Source organism: Rhinolophus sinicus, chromosome 17 (assembly GCF_057876585.1).
Source record: "Rhinolophus sinicus isolate RSI-liver-muscle chromosome 17, RSI-T2T, whole genome shotgun sequence".
Taxonomy (NCBI): Eukaryota; Metazoa; Chordata; class Mammalia; order Chiroptera; family Rhinolophidae; genus Rhinolophus; species Rhinolophus sinicus.
Genome location: NC_142517.1, coordinates 117,877,897 through 117,904,527, shown reverse-complemented (window position 1 = coordinate 117,904,527; position 26,631 = coordinate 117,877,897). Strand labels below are relative to the sequence as shown.

The 26,631-nt window shown below is 40.1% G+C and overlaps 1 protein-coding gene across 2 annotated transcripts in view; it reads right to left on the bottom strand.

Annotated features, from left to right (window-relative positions):
• CNTNAP5 (contactin associated protein family member 5) overlaps positions 1-26,430 on the bottom strand; it is an 809,041-nt gene extending 782,611 nt beyond the window's left edge. Inside the window, exon 1 of one of the 2 annotated variants that reach the window (XM_019749552.3) lies at positions 26,041-26,430. In XM_019749552.3, the coding sequence (XP_019605111.3) occupies positions 26,041-26,122 (82 nt within the window). In that variant the 5' untranslated portion in view covers positions 26,123-26,430. The remainder of the gene's footprint in view (positions 1-26,040) is intronic. The other variant, XM_019749551.3, reaches the window with a different exon arrangement.
• Between the last annotated feature and the right edge of the window lie 201 nt (positions 26,431-26,631).

Genomic DNA, 26,631 nt, shown 5'->3' with positions numbered 1-26,631 from the left:
ACTTTCTAGAGGTCATCTGAAGTCATTCTTGAAGGATAACCAGAAGTCCACCAGGAAAGGAAGAGGTGATGCTGGGCTAAGCAGAGGAAAATGCATGAACAAAAGAAGGCACCAAATAAATGAAAAAATGAGGCATGAGCAGAGAACTGCCAAGAGTTCAGAACAATTAGAACATTAAATGCAAGGTTAATTGCAGAGCTGGGAAAGAGAGCTGAGTTGTGAGCGGTGAGCAAGAACCAGGACAAGAAGGGTCTTAGAACTGCATGAATGGGAGTGACATAGACAGCCATGCCGTTTACATAGATCATTATGAATGAAAGTGTAAGATGCAGTGAAAGAGGGAGAAAATGTAAGCTCGTGCCATAAGCCAATGACCTCCATACTCTCCAGAAAGCACAAGGCTTAGTAATAATGACTGAATGGAAACTGGAATGGAAATCTATGTAACACCAAGTTCTACACTGCACAATGCATGCATTCATTTTCACTTCCTCCCTGTATGTGTACCGGGACTATCAGCTGAGAGGGAAAAGAGGACTCTCCAAGCTGCCTGATAGTTTCATCTCTTGTGGTGTGCCTGCTTAACTCTCTGAGGATTCCCCTGCTGTTGCATGACTTCCCTGAGTCCGGTTTTACTTATCACTTGAAAATGAAGGCTGATCTTTCTGTACATACTGACACAAAGTAAACGATTCAAACAGATTCACTCAGTAATTTCTACTCTTAATCAGACTAAGTTTAAGGGCCATACCATCATCTTAGTTTGCTACGCAAAGTGTGATCTGCAGACCGCACTGTAGACCAGGTCAGGCGGGGGATCCTCTGTCACCAGTCCAGGGTAAGACAGGCACTGGGCTTCAGAGGGCACCAGGCTTCAGAGGGTACCCTGACAACCTAAAGCAATCTGGCTGCATACTTTATGTGGAATACACTAGTAAAATTTTGGCTTCTACTTTCCATATTTTTGTTACGTCTTCATTCCACTTTTCTAGTAGTTCATTTTGTTGTGCTTTACAAAAGTGTTAGTCTGTGATGGTTGGGGCCAACGAGAGAAGAGTAGGAGGGACTGGTTCTTCTTCACAAATAATTTGAGAAACCTTCTTCTGTGTGGCAAAAGAATGCCATAAAAAAATAAAAGAAAGCAAAACATCCTTAGCATTTCTGAGTAATGACTACGTGCCAGACAGGTAAATTAGATGCCTCACTTGACCTTTACGAAAGCTCTGTGACATGGACATTATTATAGCCACTTTGCAAATGAAAAACCAGAGTTGGGAGCATTTGTTTAAATTATGTGGGTTGGAATTCAACCTCAAATCTATGTAATACCTAAATCAATATTCTTTTTAATACCCCTGCTCCCCTGTTACAAAGCACATAATTTATTGCTCAAATTAGGCTTAGCTTCTTCACGAGATGGAAGTTCATTAAGATTGGGGTCCATATCATAAACCATTTTAAATTGCTATAATCCACAGCACAACACTAGAGGCAACGTTGTATTTCAATATATTCTGGATAATCGGTACCACCCCTAAGTTACCCTTGCTAGTAACACTCTGCCTGAGGTAAGAGGTAGTACCAAGCCCTCAGGATGACCAAGTGAAGGCCCTCTCATATGCTGGCCAGGGCTTCCCCTAGGGAGGGTCTTCGCATACGATCTTCATCCAGAAACAATTAAACTTCAGACACCTCTATGTGTCCAACGGGACATTTTGTGTTTATTGATGAGAACAGTGTTTGTGTGTTCAGAAGAGACAAGAGATGGAAAAAAAAGTGGGTTTTTGTCATTGTTAAGGCCTCAAATTATTGTAGATGTACACAAAAGATGGGATATCATCACCAGGAAACACATCGTCACTTGCCATTGTGTCCGTTCCTATGCCACCTCAGCTGTCTGTAATTTTAGATCCACTGAACAATTGTGCATACTTCTCTTTTAGGTGTGAACCACAGACATTTAACATGCTACAGTCCAGGGGAACTTTCCACCCGACTGAGAGTCAGCCCTGTTGATGTTCTCCTGTACCTATTTCATTCAGAAATAACGCACTTTGAAGAAAGCTTGTGTTTCTAAGCTGGTTTCCACTATAAATTTTATTTTAGTGCCCTGAGCAGAGTATGCCAAGTGTAATCAAAGCTGCAGTTTGTGAGACTGATATTTCAGAGAAATTGAAATTCAGTCGGAAGTATTCTTCATCAAAGCACAGAGCTATGCCTTGAAATCTGAGCAGAACCAGGGGCTTAACGCTGCTCAGCCTCTCGCCAGGGTGTCACAGGCCCTGCTTCAGGCAAAAGAGCAGCTCACACAGGTGGGAACAGGTGGAAGGAAACCAGATGTCAGGACAGCCCCAGAAAATCCAGAAGCATAGTGACTTACCGTTGTGACCTCAACCCACCTTCCTTTCTAAGATCTTGCCTACAAAGTCTAGTTATTTCTTTATTCTTAACAATCACAGTTGTATTAAGAATACCTATCAAAGCAAGGTAATGTAGCATGGTGGTAAGCCCACAGACCCTCAGCCAGGAAGACCTACCACTGAGGGGGTGGGGAGCACTATTTTAGGTTATAATGGGAAAGGTAGCTCCTTGAACCTCTCCTTAATCATAAGGGGTATTATTATCATCATCTTACAGATGAGGAAACTGAGGCTCAGGGACGTCCCAGCCTAGTGAGTTTAACAGAACCTGTATTGAAAGTCAAATTAAACTCATCTCTAACCTGGTATTTATTATTAGTAGTAGTAGTAGTAGTAGTATTATGATTATGATTATTATGTCTTCCTCTAACAGGAAGTAAAGCAGGGCTAACAATTTTATTCTGGTTTGAAAAACACAGGTCTGTACATTGAAATGTGTAAGTTAAACACCAAACTTTTGACTGTTCAGGTTGGAAGTAAACACCAGAGTCACTCCTTGGGAGAACGTTAGCTCTAAGACCTACATAGGAACTACCACCACCTCTGCATGTATCTTGAAATGCACATAAAGCACCTTATCTGAGTAAGGAGCTAAAGTTTATACCTTTAATAGCTGCGTCTTTAACTAGACTTGAATGTACCAGGCACCCGGGAGAGAACTAGAGAGCCGTGAGGCCGAGGGCAAAGCCATGAGGCATGGAAGGCTCCAGAGTAACAGGCTTAATAAAGTCCAGTTGAGGTTCACCATTTCTGCTTGATTGGGTTCAGGCACCAGAGTTAGGGACCAATATCCCTTCTACGACTGAATGTCAACATAATGATACGCAAGATACAGATCATATGATGAGATGCTGCATGGGAACAGTCACAGTCATACGCAGTCAGATAGATCTAGGTCAAGGCCAAGCCTTTTATGAACCACTGACAAAGCTTGGGTTTCTTCACCTGACCCAGTTGCATTTTCTCCTTTGTCAACTGAGGATTATAATGTCAACCTGACATAAAGAGTGAGAGCCCTACAGCCAGACTGCCTGGGCTGACACTTCCACTCAAGTGACTTGACACTTGTATGACTCAGTTTTCTTCTCTGTAAACTAGGGTTCGACATAAAATAACCATTCAGTGTTATTATGAAGATTAAATATGCTAATAGATAAAAATAATAGAATTGTTTCTGGTCTTGTAATAAGTGTCTCATAAATGTGAAGCCTTCCTCATCATTTTTCTGGTTTTTATTACTACCGTCACATAGTAAGCACTCAATTCCTAGGTCATGGCTGGTACTAAGGAAGAATGATTTGAACAAGCTGCCCTCTCACGTTGTCTTAGGGATTTTTGAATTTCAGTATAAAAGGGTCCTCTTACATCGGAGGTTTTAAAGGCCATCCCAGTATTAACCTAATAAGAAATGTGTGCCCAACACGAGATCTCGCTCTCCAGCCCAACACCACCCTAACTGCCTGGCTTCCTCTGCAGATGGCTCAGGATTACTCAGGGGATGGCAAGGCAGTGTAGTAGAGCCTTTGCCTCTTGGGGAATGTTTTTTCACCTCTCTCTAGAAAGTATCCTTAGCATTAACAGCCTAATTGTGTGCTTTTCTTGAATGAAATACACCTGACCCTGTAACTTGACTTAGTAGAAGCGTGATCAGTTCATTTCTGTGAGTACCTAACATATGAAGGAAAAAATGGACACCTCAGCCATCTTCTGATGCAATAACAATGATTAAAATTCAGGGGTTTCTCAGTGGGGGGCAGGAGGATATTTAGAGACTTGCAAATTCTACACATTAAGCTGTTCTTGTCTGTCTTTTTCTCCTTTGTGAAGGGATGGCAAGGGTGGGTTTGCAAAGGATAAAAGGACAGGTTATGAATTATTTTTTTGAATCTCTAGTCTTTGTAATAAAAATGTTCATCCATATTAATTCCAGCTTGTTTGTGATGCGAATAGTTGGCCACTGGCAAAATTGTGCATTCTTCAGTTTCTCTTTCCTGTCCTTGTCTTTTATATTCAACACAACTTTTCCCCTTTGAGGGGCTCTTCTCACACCCCTCAATCCCAGAGCTCACACCCATCCTGTGGGAGCTGGGAGAGAACTTGCTGAAATCATTATCAGTGCATTTAGAGTAAGACTGTTCCCTCCCTTCCCTGAGGACACGTGGGGTAATGAGGCTCTCAATGTCTCTCGCTTCATTTTTTCTGGGTCATGGACATGTTTTAGAAATCTGGTGAACTATCAGACCTCGATCCAAGAAAACGGCACAGATGCACATATACGCACCGTGACTTGCGCACAGAACCAGGAGAGTCACAGCACTTCCTAAACACAAAAAGAAAATCTTTAAGAGTCCTAATGCAGAGTCCATGTGTGACTGAAAAGGCTGGGGTAGGTGAGGGTGGGGCAGAGGAATAGGCCTTCGGTCAATATCACTGCATTCCACTTTCTTTCCCAACACATAAAGCCAGGAGTGGAGTGTGTGTAAAAATTGGTATTAGAATAAAAGTAAAGTGAGTATTAATAATAATATTAATATTATCATTGCCTACATAGTGCCTTTTTTATCAGAGGGCGCTGAGAGTAAGACACACACACAACTATAACCCTCTGTATTATTATAAGGGTGACAATTATCTTCTACTTTGAGATTTAAACCTCTAGTGTAATTTGATTTAACAGTGCAATTTAGCTTGGGACCTTTTGAAAGGTTTTTTTGTTTGTTTTATTGTTTTCTGTTTGTTTGTTTGTTTTTTTGCTTTGTCTCCCTCTCCTCCTGCCAAACCTTAATGACTCTGTTTATTATGCATACCAGTTTCAATGGGTCTGTTTACTCCAGACCATATGCAAACCAGGCTCAGTGACCGGAAACCTACAGGACACTGACTTGAAAGTTTTTACATCTGCAGAAGATCCACTCCTATCCCTGAAACAAACCAGTCTTTGGGAAGTGCCTTTTCAATGACTCAGTTTACTCCAGGTATTGCCTGACCAACTTCTCATTTCCTTTGTTCTGTCTCTCCTTACTGCCTGTAAAACCTTTGGGCCATGCTGGGGGCGGCTGGGGGCGGGTGGGGGCGGGGAGGGGGGTGGCATGTTGGATGGTCTTTGGACAGGAGTCGCCATCCTGGCCTTCTGAATAAACCTGCTTTTCTTTCCAGCAACCATGTCTCTTGAGTTTTGGCTTTCATGGGTGCTAGAAGCCAGACCTTTAGCAAGGTAACATTATGACACAATCTAGTAACTCTGTCTTTAAAAGGGGGTGGGATGGAGAAAGACATTTTCAACTGGAGGCCAAGCTGAAAAACTTTGTGGGCCCACAGAGATTGATTCAGGGATACTCTTTGCAAATGTTTTCCTGAGAAGTCTCTAAGTCAGAGAAGAGTGAACCCATTAACCCTGAATTTCTGGGTACACATTTTGAAGACAGACATGTTTGAAACCTTTGAAAATTCCATGAGATTGTTTTTTCCAGGAGATTTTATATTCTACTCCAGAACATATTCTAGAAAAATAATAGAAAAGATCACTGAAACTTAGAGCTGGTTCTTTGAAAGGATAAACAAAATTAACAAACCTCTAGGAAGACTCATCAAGAAAATAAGAGTCCAGAAAAAAAAAAAAATCAGAAATTAAAGAGGATTGATTATAACCAACACCACAGAAATACAAAAAAAAAAAAAAAAAAAAAAATTATTAAAGAATATTAGGAACAATTATATGCCAACAAACTGGGCCAAAATAGAAGAAATGGATAAATTTGTAGAAATATACAGCCTTCCAAGACTAAACCAGAAAGAAACTGAGAAACCAAACAGACCGATTACTGGCAATGAAATTGAAGCAGTAATCAAAAAATTCCCCACAACCAAACGTCCTGGACCACATGGTTTCACAGGTAAACTCTACCAAACATTTAAAGAATTAATACCTATGCTTCTCAAACTATTCCAAAAAGTTTAAGAGGAAGGAACACTTCCAAATTCATTCTATGATGCCAGAATTATCTTGACACCAAAACCAGACAAAGATGATGAGAGGGAGGGAGGGGAAGAGAGGAGGAGAGAAGAGAGAGAGACAGAGACAGAGACAGAGACACAGAGAGAGAGAGAGAGAGAGAGAGAGAGAGAGAGAGAGAGAGAGAGAGACAGAGAGAGAGACAGAGAGAGAGACAGAGAGAGAGACAGAGAGAGAGAATGAATTACAGGTCAATATCCTTGATGAACATAGATGCAAAAATTCTCAACAAAATATTAGCAAACTGAATTCAACAGCACATTAAAAAGATCAAACACCATGATCAAGTGGAATTTATATCAGGGATGCAACAGTGGTTCAACATCCACAAAACATTACTGTGATTCATCACATCAACAAAACCAAGGATAGAAATCATGATCATCTCAATAGATACAGAAAAATAATTTGACAAAGCTCAACATCCATTGATGATAAAAACTCTCCACAAAGTGAGTCTAGAAGGAAAGTACCTTAACATAATAAAGGCCTTATATGACAAGCCCACAGCTAAGATCACACTCAGTGATGAAAAGTTAAAAGCTTTCTCTGAGACCAGGAACACGAAAAGGGTGCCCACTCTCCCCACTAGTTTTCAATATAGTATTGGAAGTCCTAGCCACAGCAAACAGATAAGAAGAAAAAATAACAGTTATCCAAATTGCAAAAGAGGAGGTAAAACTCTATATGCAGGTGACCTTATACTATATATAGAAAACCCTAAAGAGTCCATCAAAAATACAATAAATGAATTCAGTAAAGTAGCAGAAGACAAAATATACAGATATCTGTTATGTTTTCTTTAGTATTAAAGTAATGTGCATTTCTTAACCTTTGAATGCTATTGGTGCTCCAGAAAGATGGGCTTTCCTTATTCGTGTGTGTGTGTGTGTGTGTGTGTGTGTGTGTGTGTGTCTTTCCTCATTATCATTGCTTCCTTCTGTGGTGGGGATGATGTTATAGCTACAACTGAGAAACCTGGGATCAGAGATGAGGTTACCCTGAACAATGTGTATCCTCAATATGCTGAGACCATCTCACAGCATCTATATCACGACCACTGAGAAGACAAGCAGCCATAGCGTTTTTTGAAAAATGTAAGCAAGAGTAAAAGCACAGAGGGATACTACTTACTAGGGACCAACATACACCATCATCTCCATAATGTGGAACCTCAGGCTTGTGGGACTCTGTCTTTCACTATGAAAGTAGCCATGGTTTATACTGGGAAGTTGAATGTCTGTCTTCACGAAAAGCTAAAATCAATTCCTGTTTGGAATTGGTACTCAAAAAATATTTGTGAAATGAATGTGATTTCCTCCAATCAACCAAAATGAGATATTGAGAAACTTTTAGGACCTCAGCTCCTCATCAGGCTGTAATCCTCTCCTCAGTGGAATAACATGCTTCAGAATCAGAGACCAAGGTTGGATCTCAGGTCAACCACGTAAAACTGTGTAATAATTGTATGGATTTGGGCAAATTACTTAGCCTCTCTAACCCCAAATTTCTAAGAAATATTAACCGCCTACTGTTGTGGGGCAGATTAATGGTAATGCAGGTTGATGATAAGGTCTGGCACACAGTAGGCAGTCACTAATGGTGGCTACTATTACTATAAACAGAGATTATAGAAGATGTATTTCCTCACATTGAATTGTAATTGGACAAATTTGGAATAAAAAAATGGAAACCAATAAAAGGTAATATATAATTAAGAGCTTAAAGATGCAATATGTTGTATAGGTTTTAAGGGTTTACAGGATAGCAAAGTTAATTAAGACTGGAGAAGAGAGGACCAGAACCTGACCGTGGAGAAGATCTGTGAAGGTAGAGGTAAAGATGAGAGTTTACAGTTCACTCAGCATAGGAGAAACCACCAAGATAACTTTTTTCAAGCTATCTTTGAGGAAAGTGAGGAGAACCATTTATATCAGTTGAGGGCTAATTAAGTGAAGACATGAGTGGGAGAAAGGAGAGACAACAGTGGCCTGGAGATAATAAAGCTCTTGGTGTTTTCTAGCTTGACGCATTTTAGACTTGAAGGTTTATGTTGTTGTAAAACCTTCCTGAATCTCCTCTGTAACCCAGGTTTTCTTATGGCCATCACACTGTGGCCCCCACAGTTTGCAAGACCAAATCCAAAGAAAGGACTGTGTTCTCTTGTGGACATCATTGACAAAGGAGACAATGTACAAAATAAGGGAATCTGATGGTAGTAAGTCCAAAGAAGAGGAGCCATATTGTAGGAAAAACAAAGGAAAATAAGAGATAATAAGGCCAAGAGAAATGCGGTTGCTATCCTTAGGTATCTGCAAAACAAATCATGATGAAGAAGGAGGACCCTTGGTTTGAGATGTTCGGAGAGTAAAGCTCAGGTTTGGGTGCTACCTGGAGATAGATCAGGGCACAATGGAAGGAAGGATGCTCTGGTAATGACACTTTTTGTGGAAGAACCTGATGTGTCCTGTGGAGCCATTTATCTGCACTCATAAGAAGTAGGATGGAGAAGCCGCCTGTCTGGAGTGCTTTTAGGGGAAGTGGAAATCTTCTTAGGTTATGCAGGTTATGGATGGACCACAGTAACTCCAAAGGTCTCCATTTTCCAACTCTTCAGCCTCTGACTTTTATAACCTGCCTTTTGCAAAAAGCAGAAATCCAGTAGAGGCCAAGGCCAACCATCCCACTTCCATTGAAAAGACAAATCAAAGACTGTAGATCTGCTTTTAATTGATTTTAAAAATTGAAGATTGGATTAGAGCAGATAAGCAATCAAAGCTAACATCCTTATCTAACTGATCTTGGAGCTGCTAAATAAGGTAGAAAATGTCATTTGAATTGATTGATTTATGGACTTTCCTGAGCAGTGTCCCTATGCAACCTCAGAAGCACTTGCATAGGCCACTTTTGCAACCTTAGTTTCATCCCAGAACTTCCCAAATATATATGCGTGCTAAAGAGGACCTATTATAAAACAAACAAACAAAAAAACAAATAATTTGAAAATGCTTTACTATTAAAAGACTTTAGCTATTGCATGGCATTCTGCCAAAGGTGGCCTGACGAGGTGATTTTCAAGACGAGATGGAAAGTTGAACCACAAAGTAACTGGAAAAACTGAAAAATGAAATTTACCTTTATAGTTCTCAGTCTGGGATATGTCCCCTTCCTCCCTCTTCATATTGTGCCCACATCTCCCCTGTCATCCCTTGTTTCTGAAAGTCCATGGGGACAGTACAGCCAGGCCATTACTCCTTTAAATAATATAATTAAAATAAATATTAACATTAAAATATATTAATATATATTTCTCCAAAGACACTCCTTATCTCAGCTGTTATTCACAATAGTAGATAGTAAGTGCAGATATCATCACCCTTATTTGGGAAAAATGTATAATGATTAGCACAAAGTCACACAGCAGTAAGTGGCCAAATCAGAACCAGGATTTATTTTTTCTTCTATAGGAATCTTTGTCCAGGACTAGATGTTAGAAGTCAGGCTTTTTTGTTTTGTTTGGTTTTGTTTTGTGTTGTTTTTCAATTAACACATGATGGTTCATGAGTGACTAACAGACCTAAACAGTTTCACAAACTTTGTATATGTTGACATTTTGGGCTAGATAATTACCAGTTGTGCAGTGCACTCCTGTGCATTGTCGGATGCGTACTAACATCCCTGGCCTCCACCCACTAGATGCCAGTAGCAAGCTCCCAGTTGTGACAACTGAAAATGTTTCCAGATGTTGCCAAATGTCCCCTGGGGCAAAATTGCTTCCAGTTGAGAACTACTGATTGAGTACTATCAGGTTTAATGTATTTATGATAGAAATGCAAACTAATTGACTGGGAGCTGTACACAGGCAAGTATGTGCGTGTACATGTAATTGATAGACAAAGAAACCTCTCAGTGTCTTTGGCTTCTTCTAGGAATCAGACCTTCCTAGCACATGCACATACGCACACACACACACACACAAGGAATAAAGTAGCAGAGGTGCTATCTTGGCTTTAATTCCTCATCTGGGATGAGAATTAGATGGTGTGTAACACGAGACTTCTATTGGTCAAGTGAGGCTTTTTTATTTCAAAATGACATCATTTACCCAATGAAGTTACAAAACAGTTAGCTATAGGAACCCAATAAGTCAAACTGAATTTTCCAACAGAAATTTATATTTATGCAGAAAACACAGAGATCTTTACCCCAAACAATGTATCGACAAGGGTGTGAACATCAATAGAGTTATACATTCTTACCTTGAATTGATTTTGTTTCACTTGCTCAGACGTTTCTTGGATTAACTCTACTAATGAATTTTCAGAGTTGTCTATTCCCTTGACTACTAAGCCACGTCTGTGCTTAATTATGATATTCTTTCGTAAGCCCAGGTCTTTTCTCAGACCATTAATGGCCATAAGAAATTTGCTGATTTGATAACTACACTAATCAATCTTGTTTACAAAGGACAAAAAAAGGAATGCAATATGTGTGAATCTTTATACAGAAAATCACATATACATTCCATGCTTAGGTAACAGCGCACAGCACCTGTCACAATTACACTTTTTTTTAGAACTAGAATATTACTTAGTGAGTATATATATATATATATATATATATATATATATATATCTGTTACATAAACACATACACACACACACACACACACATATGTATATACCGGGGGTGCCAAAAACATGTATACACATTTTAAGAGATGTTATCTATTCTCAAGCAGTAGTTCACCATAACCAGAAGTGTCTGTACGCTGATCATAACCACTTTGAGCACGTCTTGTAATTGCAGAAGCCAAACATGACTTGTATTCATCTTTGGTTATCAGTATATATTGAGTATTACAATTTTAATAGGTTTTCCCTTCTTAAAATGTGCATACATTTTTTGGCACCCTCTGTGTGTGTGTGTGTGTGTGTGTGTGTGTGTGTGTGTGTGTGTGTATATATATATATATATATATATATATATATATATATATATATATATATGACTTGAGTACTCAAAATTATATATGCATATATCAGAGGTGCCAAAAAATGTATACACATGACTTGTATTCATCCTTTGTTATCAGTATATATCGAGTGTTACAATTTTAACACAGTGTTTTCCTTTATTAAAATGTATATACATTTTTAGGCACCCTCTGCATGTGGATATATACACATATAAATATACAAAATTATACACATATATACACAAAATTATATATAAAGCTACTCAGTACTCAAATTGATAAAACAGTGATGACAAGAACATTAAATCTTTCTATTATAGACTCAAAATTTTAGAAAGAATTTCAACCTGGTTTGATACATTAAATCCCTAAACATGTGGTACTGACTTTTGTTAATAAAGAAATGAGCACCATTACAAATTCTCTCTCACACACACACACACATACACACACACACACACACACACACACACACACACACCTCCAAAACACGAAACATGACAAGGTTATTTCAAAACAACAAATCAATATCTCCAAACCTAAGGAAGCACTTGGCAATTTTGTGTCCCTTCCTGCATTCTTCTTTAATTAGATCACTGTGGAAGGAGCTTTGTGTTTCTCAGGGAACAGTACCTTGGCCTAAATAAATTCCAAAGCCAAGGTGTTCATTAATTTGATGTACACTTATTATCCATATGCTCAAGTTTCATTATCTCCTGATTATGTTAATGAAATATCAATCTGAATATACCTGAAGTTTTGCATTATGTCCATTAGATAAAAGAAGCACAGGAAAAACTATTTTAAAAAATAACCACAGTGCATTAGAACAAAAAGCCTGCTTACTGAGCAGCCACAGTGAAACATGTCTGCACACCTCCCGATACTATTTATCCATCTTTTTGGCAAAACAAATTCAATTTCAGAAAATAAATAAATATCAGTTTTCATCCAAATGCATGTTCCAGTTCATTATCTAGAGAGGTAAATAATCACAAAGGTGACACCCAAGTCAATATTGACCTTGAGGAATAATACATTTTGACATTTACCAAAACCAGTAGTTTACGTAGAGTGTGCACACATGTAAAATTCTACCTGGTATGTGGACCATGAAACAAAACTAATAAGAATGTATATGTATATATACATATATGTGTGTGTGTATGTGTTAAATGATTTATTACACTCATTCTATTAAGAATGCAGAGTAAGACCATTTAGAATTCCCTTGGGGACTTATTTTTATATGTGAAATGCTGTGTAGATCTAAATGCAATGTGATTTTCTAATGGATGGTACTCCAAGCCAACATTCAAGCATATGGTTAAAATTAACAGTCCGATCCCAATCAGAAACCAAGATTGAATACAGACACACACCGATTTTATGTCATTTGTAACCTTTTATCACTTCTAGTCACATTAATACTAGGGAGCTCTGAAAGGGTCTTACTGACGGAGGCCAAGTTCATTTCTCACAAAAGTTAGGAGACAGAGGCATGTGGTCACTGAGGGAGCATCAACGGGTGTGGCCGGCATTCAGGGCTTTGCCCCTTACGGCCCCTAATCCAGGCTTGCTGTCTGTGCTTGGGTTTAACTTAACCTGTCTAGGCTTTAGTTCAATTCGCCAAGTGGTTATTTTGCCATTCACTGTATGGCTAACATGAAATCCCTTCTTTTGAGGAGGTTCCAAGGAGACATCTGGGATGGGGGTGGATAATGTGAGGGCCTTCATAAGATACCTTTCCTTTAAAATAAGTAGAGCTATTGATTATTAAGTAAGGAGATCAAAACGAGGAGACATTTCTTTGACAAGCTACTGCCTTTCCAAATCAGTAAATGCCATGAAGATTCTCTTGCCCTGAGACTTATATAAAATAACAAGAAAAAACAGAATCCCAAAGGGTTGAAACTAGGCACCTGGGCAGGGGCAGTATTTAAAGTGTTAATGACATCAGCAGGTGATTGACTGATTCAAACAGAGGCAGCTAGCTGGCACCCAGGGGGCCTTGCTGCTGCCCAGCAGCCCTGGTAACCATTAAGGGTACCATCCTGCCTTTCCTCAAAACCTCCATAAGCCTAATCACTTTTGCGTAAAATTATATACTTAGAGATCCCTGCAGTTAGGGTAAGGCTGCCATCTTCACAGGGTCCTTCCATGAAGAATCAGACAGAAGAGTAGATCGGGTGATGGGATTCTGCACCTCCTCTCCCCATTTTCCCCAAAGAAGCAATCTTTGCAACTCATTTTTCATACTGAAATTCTATGCAAGATTTAATTTTGGAAACCAAAAAGTTCTGCTCTTAAAATAAGTTGAAATATTCAGGCCTTATGCCTTGAAACACTAATTCTTTTTGACAGCTAGAACACAGCATTTATTAATTGCCTCCATGTGAAATACTTCAGGATGCTCTATGTCCTTTCCTGATAGCAGCCGTTGGTAGAGGAAGAGAAGTAAGACTGGAAGGGTGCTGAGCATCCAACAAATGACTTAGCCTCTCTAAAACTAAGTCAAGAAAAAGGTTGAAAAGGAGGGCAGAGAGAGATGCACAGACAGACCTCACAACAATGCCAAGAAATAGCCCAGTCTGAAGGGGCAAATGCAGGGGAGCAGAGAAGAAAGCAGAGAATTCCCTGGCATGACTTACCACACAGCGTGTCTGTGATGAAAGTTCACACATGGGCTGATTCCTCTACCAGGCAGACACTTTGAGGCCAGCAGGGTAGGTGCCCACGATTGCACCTAGCATGTGTGAAGAATAACAGTATAGGATATGCACTTGTTAAACCCAACCCCTTGTCTGTTTCCACTGGGTAAAAGGAGACTGTGGGGTGGATGTGGGATGAACTCCGCAGCTCAAAGACGGAGAACAGACCAGAACACCATTCAGTCCTTGCCTTCCTCGAACCTGTGCTCTACGTACCACAAATAGGGTTTTTCTTAATAGCACCAAATCAAAATCAAAAACAAAACAAAAACCACAGAACATCTATCTCACAAATTCTAGGATGCGTGAAGTATGACATAGTGATGAAAATGCCAGACTAGTGAGGAAGGTCTATAGAGAGCATACAACAGGAACAGAATCCACTGATCACAGAATCCACCAGGCTATTAGTGACTGATAGGCACAGAGCCCGGCCGCTGAGAGTTCATGGCACAAGCTTTAATGACTAATACAATTAACTCGTACAAATGGTTACAACTCCAGAAGCTGTTCTCCACAGGGACTTCCAGATGTGGGTGAAGAACTGCCTGCAAGGTTAGATTAAGGTGACCTACACACTGCTGGTGAATCTTCAGGTTTAGACTGATAAGCTTTTTTCTTCATGGATCAGGGAGAGAGACTGGCTCTGAAAAATTGAACATCTCCTCGGGTTTAAGAATAGCTCAGCCTTCGTTTTGGGTTCAGGGAAACTGCGGGGAGAGTGAAAAAAAAGTTGGGATTCTGGAGTCGGGCAAATATAGATGATAAGCCCATTGTGACCACCTCCTAGCTACTTGATCTTGGGTAAACTACCTAACCATCCAAGCCAGCATATGTTCACTCTAGAATATTTTAAATATTAAATCCCCTGAGTGCTCATTTACTTTTTTCTTCCCTTTTATTTTTTTTTTTCTGGTGATGAGCACGTCAATGGAAAAGTTTCAAAAGCATTAGCTTCTACAAAAAAAAAAAAAAAAAAAAGCATAAAAAATAAATCATGTAGTACGCGTACATCTTAACTGAAGCCAGCAGAGGGAAGAACAACTATTCCTGGGACTATGGTGAGGAATAAAATGAGACCTCATCAGTTACCACCCCTGCAGGAGGTGTAGGGTTGGAAACCCAGTCAAGGAACTGGCACATTACTTAACTTTATCTCTGATCTCCAATGTTCCAACATTCCAAGCTGCTGCTTTCATTTCTTTTGATTGTGTCAAAAGGTTCCTGATTGTTGTACAATGAAAGGCATTAATCTCTCTTTTAATATCCTGGTGAGCTCAGCCTGTTTCCAATCAGAAGGAATCTGCCCTCGTTGACCCCAATCCTGTCACCTGGCAGAGCTCATTCCCTCAAAGGTAAATTTCCTGGCTGTGGCAGCACACCGCCTGGCCTGGTGACTGCAGTGGGTGACACACAGACTGGAGTGAGTCTGAGCTGACTTCTTTCCGCCTCTCCAAAAATCTCCATTTCTGTTCACTATAGGCTGTGGGTTTCCTTTCCTTCTGGGAATTGATAAGATCTTCTCACATCCCATTATTGATTAATCATAATCTGCAGCTCACACAACAGTCAGTTAACAGGAAATGGAGCCACTGGTGGTTCCAACAGGAGAGCAGAGACAGGGAGGGAAGTTGTTCCTTCATTTAGGAATCCTTGAAGGCATAAATAGGGCAAAAGAGCCACAACGCCTGTGCCCCTGGGTATATGTGGCCCTCTGCCATGGGTCAACTGAATCAACTTTGCTCATCAATTTTTAATTGGAGATGGTGGTGAAATATTTTTATTGTAATGTAAACATGGATATAGTATGTAGGATAATTCAAATTTGCCTGAATGTTTAAAATATAAAGTTCAAGAAATTACATGCCTCAGAGGCACTTGAAGCTGAGCTCTCGGAATTCCCGTGGTTCTCATGCACTCTTTTTTTCCGGTGAAGTCTGGAAAGCAAGAGCTGCCACCAAACATAAAAACAAGTCATTTAGTAAATGTTAATTGAAATAGGCAGAATGAAGGAAGGGAGATGGAAAGAAAGACAGAGATGGAGAAGATGAAAGGAATAGAATGGTGGGGAAGGGAGGGAGGGGGAAAGAGGAAAGGAAAGGAGGGGGAATCAGAAGGAAGGCGCACTGGAACAAAGGAAAAGAAATGCTGAAGATGAGGAAGCAGAGAGTAAGGATTTAGGGAAAGGAAAGAGGTGTTCAATAAACAGAGCAAGAATAAAATGTAGGGGCCACAGTGCGTGGCTTAGTTTGAAGGGATATTACTGTCTTTTGTCACGTCTGGAGCTAGGTGGCCAGCAATTCTAATCTGTCCCCTCATCAACTGCTTTTCAGTCAACAAAAGGCTTTTGTGAAGGTACAGGGAAGTGCACTGTGCACAGTATGCATTTCACAAATACTTTTTGAATGAATGCATGAGGCAGGTGGAAGTGGAATAAGCTTTTATAATTCCTCAGTCATTGTACTAGCACCTGATTTTTCACCCAACATTAACAAGAAAAAAGGGGGTAGGAAGATGGTACATGAGGGTCAACTATATGGTGATGGAAGGAAAACTGATTCTTGGTGGCAAGCACACAATGTGATATATAGATGATGTATTACAGAATTATACCTGAAATCTAGGTAACTTTACTAAATGTTGTTACCCCAATACATTTTATTTTTAAAAAGATAGCTAAAACATCAAAAAGACAAGAAAAAAGAATACTTCTACTATTTGTTCACACAAACCTGGCTTCAGTAGTACTCACAGAGGAAATACAGGTGTCGCAGCTTTCCAATTTTACCTCCATCTGCCTGTGTCTCCTATCAATGGAGGGCTTAGGGTACTGAAAACACTCCACACATGCTCCTGTCCAGGGTCACTGATTCTACCAAGGTCTGTTCAAGGATACCTCCCACAGAATGCTGACGTCTTCTGCACAGTCCTTCTCAGTTTTCTGGAGGCGATGTGCTTCTTATGTGTCTAGATGAATCTCTGTTCTCCACTTTCTTATGAGGCTCCCCTTGTGAATTTTGTCAGCAAGAGGGTCTACTGGCAACTGCCCAGAAGCAGTGATCACACTATTATGACAGAACCCAGGATTCAAGTAAAAAAAAATCCCGATGGTCACGTTTCTCAACAAGGTGGTGACCAATTCTGCCCATAGTCTTTTTGATGTAGGAGTTAACATGAGAACAATTTCTATTTGTCTTGGCAATCACTCAGCTCTCTGATTACCCTGCTGAAGGGAGAGTAGGTCCTTCTATCTTTGCTGGAGAAAGGAAATGTAGTTGTCCCTGCCCTAATTCGTATGATAACTGATTTTGAGTGAATCCATGTTGAGGTTCATTAGTAATTATAATAGCAGGTAGGCATGATTATTGAATGCCCACCTCATGAGTATTTGATAGTGACTCATATCACACCTACACTGACTCTACAAGATTCATGTTTGTGTGCATAGCAACTATCCTTCTAGTGAGAATGAAATCAACCCAGAAATTTGTGATGCACGTGCTTTTCAACATCCTTTACTGCTGCGCTAGTGCCCACCTACTTCGCTTTCAGCCTTGTAATAAGGAGGTTATGCATGGGCAAAGCAGGAGAATCCTGAACCCTTCTCCAACTCAGAATATTTTCTTTCCCTGCCCCAGATACCCAGTACTCTCAATTCTCTAAACTTTTCTGCAAAAAGTCTGTTTTTCTCAATCAACTGTAGTTCAGTACAGATTTAGATTCCTCTATTTTCTCTCCCAGTGGGGCTCTGTGTTTTAGGGCTTATTTCTATAAATTGAATGACTGTTTCCCACATTTACAGTTTCAGGGGACTGATGGAGTTAACAGAAGAGTTGTTTGGGGACAAATGGGTGTTATAATCAGAGGCCTTTCCCCAGTGCCCAGGGGGTGGCAGATCCCTGTCAGGACTGCCCTCAGAATAGGCCTAGCTGGGAGGTTTCACGTTTGGTTTTTGTGCCCCCATGGAGTTTGCAAGGCAGCACTGGATCCAATAGACATTTTTCTCCCTTCCTCTTACATCTTATCACAATCATGAGCTCAGGGAACAGCCAATGATAACACCCAAATTGCATGTCCTCATGAGAGAAGGAGTAGGAAAGAGAGGAAGGAAAAGTAAGAGGGAGGAGGGAAGAGTGAGGGAGAGAACTGAACATAACTACTCAGCTAACAGGGTTCCAGGCTAACACCTACAAGCATCTGTCGGTGAGGCAAATTTCTTTAGATTGCTATTTGCCTTGGACTGTCTTCAGAGGGATATTTCTGCTTCCAAAGGTGGATAGTTAAAAATAATACACAACATGAGTGGTGTTTTGGCGTTTCTCTTCACTTTTTTTCTATTTCAACATTACTGTTGTCATGCTTTAAAACTCAATCAATTCAGCTGATCCAGTGAGCAGATGGCATTAATCAACCCCCAAGAATATGCACAAAAGCAATTAGAAATGTAGAGACATGGAATTTATGTCAGCAAATCAAATACCAATGATGGCAAATCAATGGGGCACACCCAATTCCCCTTGTCTCTGTTCCCATTGAGCAATCACGGACAGTAGTAATGATCCCCGGTTCACCTCCTGCCAGAGGGAGAAAGAGAACAGGGAGGTGGAGGTTTAATTACACATCCTTTAATGACTAGTTCTCACTCTGCTGACAAAAACCAGCATAATTTACAGACTAGAAGATGCATCAGGATGATGGATACAGACAGCATATGCTAGATGGTGTCATGCAAATATGAAATATACTGCACTGAGAATATGGTCATTTGGTATTCCCAGAGAAGAACTTCATTTCAGAGAACTGAGCACCTTTTCTAGCATCTATAGCTCTCATTTGTCAAAAACAATGGAAGCAGCTGTAGAATACATTTTAACCACAAATCTGTGCCTCCTGTGAGTTTACTAGCTCATATATGTCTATGTTTTGAATTAACTTGGCCATTATTTTCTTTCTGAATCTCTGCAACCTTTGGAGATTATGAAACTTCCTTCTTTGGGCCCTTATTAATGATCATCTGAGTTACTGTAATAATCTCTTATCTGGTTTTCTTACTACTAGTCTTGGCTCATTCTAGTTTATTCTTCACACAGGTTTTTTTAAATGCCCATTCTTCAGCTCCCAATTCCAATCCAACCACCTGAACTGCTCTTTCACTTAATAGCCCCACATGCTAACTTAGCATCTCCCAAACAATAATAAGTAACACTTGTTAGTTTAAAAACTAAACACAAAACAAATAAATTTTAAAATACAATGTATATCTAATTACATGTACAACATCCTTCCATGACTCGTTGCTTTGACAGTAAAAACAAAAGACCCCATGCTTACCCATTTCTCTAGTTTCTTCTTCTATCCCTATGCTTCTGAGCCACTCCTATTGGTAGTCACTACAAGACACCTTACTCTCATACCTTCACACAGAAAACCTGTAATAACCTCCTTGTATTTCTCCCAGCCAGGGAAGTCTGAGTTTGTCTTGGCTTACTTTTCATTTCCCTCTGAGAGCCTGCCTGGATGTCCCAGCCACCTTACATTACACGTTGCGCTTATCATTGTCATAGCATTTATCACTTTGACATGATTAAAATTTCATTTTTCTGGCTGCCCACGTTCAAAGGTCCTTGAGGTCACAGACTATATCTTCTTATTCATTTTTATTTCTCCAGAACTATATATATATATATATATATATATATATATATATATATATATATATGTTTTAGAAAGATAACCTTTAGGTGGGACTCATGCCTTCAATAAGGTTTTCAAATGCGTAACACACACAAACCATTAACACTTAAATCTTCTCCCAACCGGGCAGCTTTAAAAGATGACATTGGAGACTCAGAATAATGCTGTCAGAGAAATGTTATAGGTTTGCAATAAAATAAGATCTTTCCACTGATTTACTACTAAAACCCCATTAAACAGAACCCAATTTTTCCTTTTTATACCGAACCCTGGGCTATGAATAAGTTTTAAAGCAATATATTTGTAAATTTTCAGACTACATAGAAAACACTCATTAAAATCACAAAAGCAAGCAAATTAGCTAAAACTTTGTATTGAGGGCAGAAGGATGAAGAGGTCTTCTCAGTGAGGGACCAACGGCCATTTGACACACAGGCAGGATCATGTCAGCCGTGAGGTCATGGAAATGTGTAGGTGTTATGAGTGCAGAGGCCCATTGTTCAGCTCCCAATTCCAATCCAATCATCTGAACTGCTCTTTCACAGCCCCACATGCAACCTTAGCATCTCCCAAACAATAATAAGCAACACTTGTTAGTTTAAAAAATAAACACAAAACAAATACATTTTAAAAGATTCAAGCAATAAAACCATAGAAGGATTTTAATTTAGGAAAAAAATGTTTCCTTGGAGACTGTTCATTTATTATCTCATCCATTCATTTGTCCAGTGTTTTAGTCATTGAATATAGACAGTCAAATAAAATATGATAATCATGGAACATGCAATTTAATTGGGGAGACAAGGATCATAAGAAGTGTTATTGAAATACAGTAGTAATATGTAAGGATACTTGACCTAGCCTGGGGAAAGTGTGCGTGTGTGTGTGTGTGTGTGTGTGTGTGTGTGTGTGTGTGTTAGAGTTGGAAGAAAGTGAAGGAAGATAAAAAATGGGAACGGGTATTCTAGAGCAGGCAGACAACATATGCAAATAAATGATGCAAGGAGATGTGAGACAACCTGGTTTGTTCGTGGAGTATGAAGATGCTCCAAAATGTTAGAAATTGGGGGATATGGGAGGAGTGGTCAACATGAAACAGGGTATTAGGCAGAGCCGGATCAGGACCAGCCCTGTGTCGGGAAAAGGAGCACACACCTGCTCTTTAATTAATATGTTTAGTCTGACATCTATGAACTTATAAGACATGATACTAATGGAGGTAACTTTCACGGTACTGTTATATGCTTGTGTGTGTGCAATCACACGTCTGCATCAGGGCTATAATCTTTCCCTACCAAGTTTTTACAGAAACTTGTAAAAGAAAAATAAAGCATCTGGTGCACATCCAGACACGAAGCCTCTTATCTTTGACCACTGTGATATTTGGCATCTTGCACCTGATCTAGATTTCAAATGTTTGGTGTTTAAGGTACGACTTGGGAGTTGGCCCTGGTGGAACCTGCGACTTCCACGTCCTTTGCCAAGGATGGAGACCAACCACAGGGATCCCAAGGCAGCTTGCCACAGATGCTCACACAGACCCCAACTAAATGCATGGGAATTCAGATCTTGCAAAGAGTGTGGTTTTTGGAGATTGATCCAGACCCCGATCCTGATTTTTTTTTTTTTATTGTTTAGCTTTATGATCCTGGGAAAATCATTAACTTTATTCATCTGTAAAGTGGACTTAATAAAGTCTACCTTGTTGTGTTGCCTGGTCAAATTATGTGGACACAGCAGGAATGAAAACCCTATTAAGTTGTTATTCTAAGTATAATTGTTTAATAACTTTGAGTACAATCACCCCAGAAGTATGTAAATGGAATGACCAGCAGGCAACATCGGCAGTTAAGGACAACAATACACTCCGACTAGATAGGACCTTAATAAGAATTTGATCCAACTCCTTCCTCTCATACACCCAGAACATTAGAACAAGTCAATAACAACCTTTTCATGGACACCAGACAAACAGTGTCAGAGTTTTGATGAATGAAGACATCTCCCCTTATGAATTAAAAATGCCATTATTGGCTCCAAAAGAGTACACTGAAGCATCAAAATAAAGTCCTACTGAGTGAATGACTATTGTATTCTGGACTTTCAGGTAACTATCCCCCCTCCACCCCACCTTCCTATATGACAAAGATGATTAGCTTGTCTATAAAATCCATATTTCAGCTGACATAAGTTAAAGGGCATTGGATCACCAACTAAACGTTTTAGGAACATTTCAAACTATATCACATACTTTATTTTCTAACAAATGGACACTGAAAAATAAAGCAATGTAGTAAAGGAAAACTGAGTCCCACTAAGAAAGAAAAGGCAATGGGAAGAGGAACAGAGGAAAAAGAAAACTTGCAACTTAGAGGACAGTCATTCATTAGATTGAGAATAAGGATGGGCGGGGCAGGGAGTGAGCTTATTCTTACTGAAACAAATTTTTCCATAATTCTGTACCCTTGTGTGGAAATTTTAGCCTAGGTTTTCATTTGTATCTTCCAGTTGTGGAAATAGGAATCTGCTTTTGAGACGAGGTCTATGTGAAGAGAAAGGGAAGAGAGCTCATATGGACAACCAAAAATAAGCTCATTCAAACATGGGAAAATTTTTAGGTCTCTTCCAAATGAGTATCATATACCTCGTTCACTTCTGCTGATTGCAAATGCCACGAAAAGTATACCACAAACACTTTCCAGCTGAAAGAAATCAGGCTGATCATTGCTTGTTTATAATATTACCTATTGATTGGGTTTGTGCATAAGCTTCAGATAACTCATGCTATAGTGCATCTCTTTATTTGAAGATCTCTATAAATATGATTGGCATCCTCTTATATTTTAGATGAAGTTCTGCCTATGATGAAAGGGCTAAAATAAATAGTTTTTGATTTATCTCTCAAGGCTATTATCTTTGTGAACCTAATATGTAGCAGCAAACAGGTAAGATGCTTGGAGATCATTAAAAGTGACTTATTGGTCAAAATTAAGGGTCTTTATACTCACCTAACATTTGATTAGTGTTTAAAATGAAGTGAATCGTAACCCTAGAAGTGTCCCAAGCATCCCTCTTATCTTCTGAACACAAGTACTCCCATTATAACGCTCTTTCAACATACCTAATGTTTGAAGAAACTCCTCAGTAAAATATTAAGCAGCTGTTCTGTTTAGGAATAGGTACGTATCCTAAATGCTGTCTTGTACCTAAGCATGTGAGCACAGGCAGTTTGTATAACCCGATGGGCATTTGACATCTTAGCTGTGGCATAACTAGGGCTAGAACTCTGTAACATTTCATACCCCTGGCTTCACTTCCACCAACTATCAACTCAGATCGTTTATTCCGGTGTCAAAGGAGTTGATATTATATGTAAAAGCATTTTTCATTTAACATTGGCCCATCATATCTACATTTGAAATTCCCTCAGGGTAAATCCGAAGATATGTTGTAGCTATTTAATATCCTGAAAACATGGAATGGGGGAATTTTCAGGGTTTTTATTACTCGTAGGTAATTATGTTCTCTGCACAGTTTCATATACCGTATTGGTCTCCTAACCTTACTTTATTTTAATTTTGTTTAATTAGAAATATATAAAATCTATAATTGGCTAAGCATTCATTTTTCTCCTGCAGATAAATGCTCAAGTTTTGGTCAGATTATGAGAAAATTAAACACACACACACACACACACACACACACACCCTACACACAATAGCAACAGCAAATTATTATTAGAAGAATGAAAACAAAAGTTGTTTTTACTGGAACAAAGTTCACAGGTATACACAGATACTATGGAGCATCTTGGGTAACTAATGCATTTTCAAGACTATGTCACAATGACAAAATGTTACTTCAAAATATAGAATGAATAAACTTGAAAAAACAACTTCTCCAAATAACTTATAATAACTTATAAACAATTTGAGTATTCTTCAATATATGCATATAAATGTAAATGGGCTGTAGATAGATCTTAAATAAAAGCCCTGTATTTAATGGATGAAGTGTGTGGACAATAGAGGTCTGGAAGAATTGTGGAATGTTCTTTTTCTTTCCTTAGAGGTTCTGCATCACAGGTTTTGAAGACTACAAAGATGTACTGAGTTCAGAAGTAATTTCCTGCTGCTATTCTATTGTTCACTGAATTAATACATTTGCTCAGCATAATAACAACATTTGTCATTATTTTTTAAGAACATTGACCCCAAAATATTTAGCAAGCAGCGTGCATTCAGTTGAAATGTTGATTGGAAATAGGGAAATTAAACTGTCAGTGATGAAATATTAAAGCCCATTATCACAAAGCTTCATTTTAAATTTCGGAATTAGTTTTATTGCTACATCAGTAATGATAAGCATGAGTCTTAAATCCATGCCATGTAGGTTTTATAAGCATTATTATAGCACAACCATAATTCAATTAATTTACAGAAAATGCCATTCTACAATGCACATTTCTCTTTGCTCTTAAGAAAATGTACTGCATAAGGAAGCCCCAACCAAATTCCTACAGAGCAGGCTCTATCTATTTCACCTTTATTCCTCACTCCACCTTTTTGTATCTTCAAAATGTTCACTGTTCTCAGATAGGTAAATGTGCCAAAGGAAAAGGGTGATTTCACTGCCACACCTTTGCACACTGGGACAATACTGACCTCTAGTGTTCCAGGAGGTAGAAAGACTAGTTCAGCACCATGCCTTACTTCCTCTTACTACACCATTTAGATGTTTTTCTAAAGCACCATGGGAACAATTTCACTTAAAAGAAGGAAGAGGAAGGAAAGGAGGAGGAGGAGGAAAAGAAAAATCAGATTCTACCCTGTCCCTACCTGTCCTCAGAAATAATTTCTGAACGAAGGCCCTTAGGATCCTCCCTTGTAGAGAGGTTGACCACTTCAGCACTCCTTTAGAAATACAAAGTTTAATAAAACCTTTATAAGGCATCACCACTAACTATAGATTCTGGATCTCTAAAACTTCCAATCACAGCTGAAGCACTGGCTTTGCTTTGGACTATTTTCAGTTAATAACATTTATCCAATCCTCTTCCCTTGAGGTATAACTCTGGGTTGGATATCTTCCTCAAGGCCCTCTTGGAGGGTGGGTAGTGAATGAGAGGGACTCATAGTAATGAGTACTCTTACTACCTTTCTCTAACAGTGATGGTTCAGATGACCAAAAAAAATAGTATTAGCATGTTCCAATAGGGTGAAACATTTCTGAGGTTCCGGCGGGGTTAGCAGAAAGGGGAGCAAGCCCAGAAACTCAAGGAACCTTGATAAACCATCTTTGGAAAACACAGATGGCTTAATTGCATTTTCTCATTTAGGAGTTTCCAGAGCTGGAAAACTTCCCTTACTCTGCCTAGAGAGGCAGCTGAGCAATTGAGCTTAAACCTCTGATGGTTCTAGAGATTTATTCAAGTTTGACCAACTGAGTTCTTTAAATACACAGTGCAGGTGTTGGATCCCCAGGTGTCCACCTTCCCTATCTATTAAATTAAATGCTCTGCACTTGCAGACGTTGGTGCTTCGACAACAGTGTACACTTAGTTAATACTCCTTAGATGTTCTTTGGCACAAAGATTTTGGGGATGGAGTGTGTATCAAAGCTCTTCTTCCTGTAACAGGCACATCCATTGATCTTATGGTTTGAATATGTTGGGCCATGACTCTTAGGCCAAAACTCCCAATCCTACTAAACCAATGCCCATTGGTTGCAAGATAACCCAAACGGAGCCTTCTCCCTAGTGAGAGTCCTGTACTGAGAGGCACTAGGCATGCTGCAAACCCAAGGCAGCCGCATTCAGAGATGAGCTGCGGTCACCCAGTGCGTTGGCTGGAAGAATCTCAGTCCCTGGAAGCTCAGCCCCAGGCGGCGTTTACCATCTGAACCAGGGGCCTTCTCGGGAAATGCCCTGGCTGAGATCACACTGGCGCGGCACAAGGGGCTAACGGGAGGCTAAGGGAAAAGACGCCTCCCTTTTCCCCTGAACTTTGCGAATGGGGAGAGGGCAGAAAATCCAGCGGGGATGGATCATCCAAGCTCTGCTAACTTTTGGGATGGTTAGAGTGATGGAACGACGCTAATCAGCATTTTTGAAACCTTGTCCTGTGCTCAGAGCAGGCACAATTGAACACGCTTGGACAGTTAGGTATCTTCCCCAATGCTAGCGTTCCCCACCTCACCTACCCACCCTCAATTCCTGGTACTCACAATTCGTCGCTGTTAATCCTAAATGCCACACGCCGGAGAACAGCAAAGTGAAAACGCTGATGAGCAGTGGTACAGAATCCATTTCCCCCGAGTAAGCGGTCTCTCCCAATTGAATCCCAAATTCGCAGGCGCCCGCCGCGGCTTCTTCTCTATTTCTCTCCCTCTCTGTCTCTCTCTCTCTTCTGCACCGCTAACCCCTTCCCACCCACCCCCTTGGAGAGGCACTCGCTGCTTCACTCCATCCCGTGCCCAGATGCACTACCGAACCCGTAGCGGGTCTTCTCCGGAACTGAGGCTGGAACTACAGTCCCCGCGACCGCCGCTTGCTGCGCTCGCCTGCCTCGCCCGCCTCGCCCTCCTCGCCCGCCTCTCCCGCCTCTTTCTCCTCTCCCCCCTCCTTAAAGATGCAAATCCAAACCCGACTGCAACCACAGGCGCCCACTCGATGGATGCTGGAGCTGGAATCAACACCCGGTCGGCGCACAGCTCCTTATACGCGCGCCGGCTGCGCGGCGCCGCCCCCGACCCGGCCCGCCCTGCGCTCCCCTATCAGAGCGGCCGGGGCCGGTCTGCACCCAGCTCCGCGCGGCT